Genomic DNA, 3,317 nt, shown 5'->3' on the forward strand with positions numbered 1-3,317 from the left:
TTGGCCTGGTCTACCCTCTGGTAAATTTTTGTACGCTGACACTGGGACACCCTGGATTATAGTTACACTTAAATTTTAATATTTATGTAGTTAAATAGTTTAGTGGATATTACTCAACAAATAGTGTTATTATTTCAACACAATTGGAAATGGACTTGTTTTAACAAAAATTGTGTTGATTTTTCTTTGGCGTTCTGTTAGCTTTAAACACGTAAGCTCTATTACCTGTTTCTATTTAGAATTTAAGCAGTATATTTTCCATAAAAATATTTTCTTTATCTGTCCATGAATGGAACATAATATTTTAATTTTGATAAAAATGAACGTAAAATCGTTTTTTTTATAGTTATTTGTCAATCCAAGGTCCAATATATTACATATAAATTCAGAAAATCCTACGTATTGTGAGATAAGTGCAAAATGTACACCATATCAAAATATGTCGCCCGTTTGTTATTCATTCTGGTTTTACATTTAATATGTGCTTCGTGTTTTACTGCAGATGGTAGGTGACACTGTTTTTTTTTAAATATCAGAAAATCTGATTCTCGTTAAAAAACATTGTAGTAAAACATTGAGGACCAATTTTCTGAAAAATTTGTTACTGTTTGATAAAATATTCCTTTAACAGATTGCTTCAAAGATGTACACGATGGACCTATCGCATGTATGGCCTCTTTTCCAGTTTTTAAGTGGTATGACGAGCTTCAAGAATGCGATACAGCTATTTACGGAGGTTGTAATCCAACAAATAATAAGTTTGAGACAATAGAAGAATGCCAGCAAGTTGCAGAACCAGTATGTACAATATATTCTTAAAGCTGTGTGAATTACTGGTATGGGTTAATAATAAAGTTAAGTATAAAAGAAGAATATTATTAGATAATTTTTTCATTTGTAGTTAAAATTGTTGAATGTATATTTAGCTGTCAGCAAAATCTTGTTTAACAGAAAAAATGTACCAAAAACTATATTTTTTTCTCTGATCTTATTAAAATAAATGATTTTCTAATATATGTATATAGTGAGAATAGTACTAGTTTATTGTTTACAGTTACGACAAATACTTTACCCTTCTTCAAATATTGCACAAGAATATTTTAATTTTGTTATAATCTTAATCGACAACAGAAAAATGTGACCTTTTTCTAGCTCGGACATTGTTGGAATCTTTTTTGTGGGAAATTCAATATCCAACTTTTTTTATGGGCACAATATTGGATTCCCGTTTGTTTTTAATTCAGCGTATTTTTCTGATTGCAATGATCTGTCTGTTCACTTCGTTGTTTTCGTTAAAATACCAAATTATCAATTTTTACAAAGAGTGCCCTGAAAACAAAATATCCTACTACTTATTGTTTCAAACGAAATTTTGTTAGTTCGCCTACTATTGCTATTACTAAAAATGCAATTTCCAAACAAAGAGCATTTTACATTTCAAACTTATTGATTTATTAATTTGAATTTAAAAAGGCCATATTTCTCTGTTGTTGATTAATATAAAAACGAAAATCAAAATTCTCAAAATAAAGAAGGATATGCCAAAATTCTCTCGGCAAGTTAACTTAGTTCTAATTTGACTGACCTTGTATACCTTAAGATAACTACCTGCTAATATGTTACCAACTTATCTACTATTATGTTCTATAATGATATTGAAGCTTCTAACGTCAAAAGTATAGTCAATTTATTTGCTCAATGTTTTCTGGGTTTATACAACAAGTTCTTGATGACGATGGTAGTAACGAGGGGATCAATAGCGATTCTCTGATTGTGACACAGTTCTCTGAATTTGAAGTAATCACTGGCCTTAAAAAATTGAAGCCTATATTCATTATGGGACCTCACATCTTCTTTTTTCTCTCGACTAGCATATCTGTAAAATACAATGTTTTTTCGAACTTGTTAAAGACATCTGAATGAATAATTCCTGTTTTTAAGAAAGGTGATGAGGAAAGTATGCAAGACTCCACAAATTCTGTTCGCATTACTTACTTTTTAACGTGTGGTCTATGCACAAGTTAATACCATCTATACGGATTTCAGTAAGGTATTCGACTAACTCGACCTTGCAGTTTTATTATCGAAGCCTTCACATAGTACCTATGTTGATTGTTGATTTTTCTTCAAATTTATTAACATTTTGCCTGTTTTATCTTGTTAGTTGGTAGGTCTTTATAGAATGCATTTGTATTCAATCAAATAAACGTGTATTCCACATGGTTCAATATTTCATAAATGATATTATGGATAACTTGAAACTATATTCAACTGTAAGTAGTTTGTATGACCGCTCAAATCTTCAGTCAGCACTTCAGTCAATTTATGGTGTAGATTCAATAAACTGTTTTAAATATGGATAAATGCAATATTATAAGCTACTCTTTGAAATATAATTGTATAATTTGATAATTCCTTATTGTCTAGAAGTAACAGCCTTACAGATTTTGGGATTTATTTGACTTAAAACTTCTTCATTACCTGTTCATAGTGTAACTCATCAGTGTTTTATGACATTAGGCTATAGCACTCGTTTTACTTGAGGGTTCAATAACTTTGATCGTTTAAAAATTCCATTAAACTTGAATATGGGGCACAGTTTGCTGTCCGTATTAAAATATTTATGTCGGTAGTATAGAAGGGATTCAAAGGCGTTTTCTCAAACTCTTTTGCTTCTGGCAAAATAGGATCTATCTTGTCACTGAATTATGAAAACCTTCTAAATAGATTTTCATTTGTCACTCGAGAATCAATCGACCCATTGTTCAATTAGCAACATAGTTTTTACTTAAGTTGATTCATGGCTCAGTTTAGTGTTTTGACATACTGACGTACTTCATATGTTTAACTTTCACATACTTAGGGTGTCTTCCAGGGGACATAAAATTTTCTCTCTTCCTACAGTTGGGTGGGACAAATATGTACTAGTTTGGATCAGATTTATGTATTTTTTTTTGTTATTTCAGGTAGTCGTACTTTGTAGTTTTATACAACTTTTATTTTTACTTTTCTTTTCTGTTTTTATCTTTGTAATGTGATTATTTTTTGTTCAATTTGTTTATATTTTCATTTTTATATATTATACTGCTTTTTTTCTAACGCCTGTCCTATATTTGGATTTGTTGCGCATACTTATGATAAATAAATAAATAGATAATCGAGACCCCAATGGTACGATTCAAAAAATGAGCACCCTGTTCTTGTTTTAGCATTTCGATATAAAACACGACACGATGTGCCAAAATTAAACTTAGGACGACCTCTTAACCGTCTCAGAGATACTGAAAAACTTTACATTACATTTACACCCTGCATAA

At 30.1% G+C, this 3,317-nt stretch overlaps 1 protein-coding gene across 1 annotated transcript; it reads left to right on the top strand.

Moving 5' to 3' along the window:
- The first annotated feature begins 387 nt into the window (after nt 1–387).
- On the top strand, nt 388–981 carry LOC108910897 (hemolymph trypsin inhibitor B-like). Its single transcript, XM_018715644.2, has 2 exons — nt 388–505; nt 632–981. The coding sequence occupies exons 1-2, from the start codon at nt 421–423 to the stop codon at nt 817–819; spliced, it is 273 nt and encodes a 90-aa protein (XP_018571160.1). The 5' UTR covers nt 388–420; the 3' UTR covers nt 820–981.
- The last annotated feature ends 2,336 nt before the right edge of the window (nt 982–3,317 follow it).

Source organism: Anoplophora glabripennis, unplaced genomic scaffold, assembly GCF_000390285.2.
Source record: "Anoplophora glabripennis isolate ALB-LARVAE unplaced genomic scaffold, Agla_2.0 scaffold54, whole genome shotgun sequence".
Lineage (NCBI taxonomy): Eukaryota > Metazoa > Arthropoda > Insecta > Coleoptera > Cerambycidae > Anoplophora > Anoplophora glabripennis.

Excerpts from the sequence above, each read along its gene's own strand:
- LOC108910897 (XM_018715644.2), top strand. The coding sequence starts at position 421 with ATGTACACCATATCAAAATATGTCGCCCGTTTGTTATTCATTCTGGTT. Across the intron at positions 506-631 it reads TTCGTGTTTTACTGCAGATG|ATTGCTTCAAAGATGTACAC; the intron begins GTAGGTGACACT and ends TTCCTTTAACAG.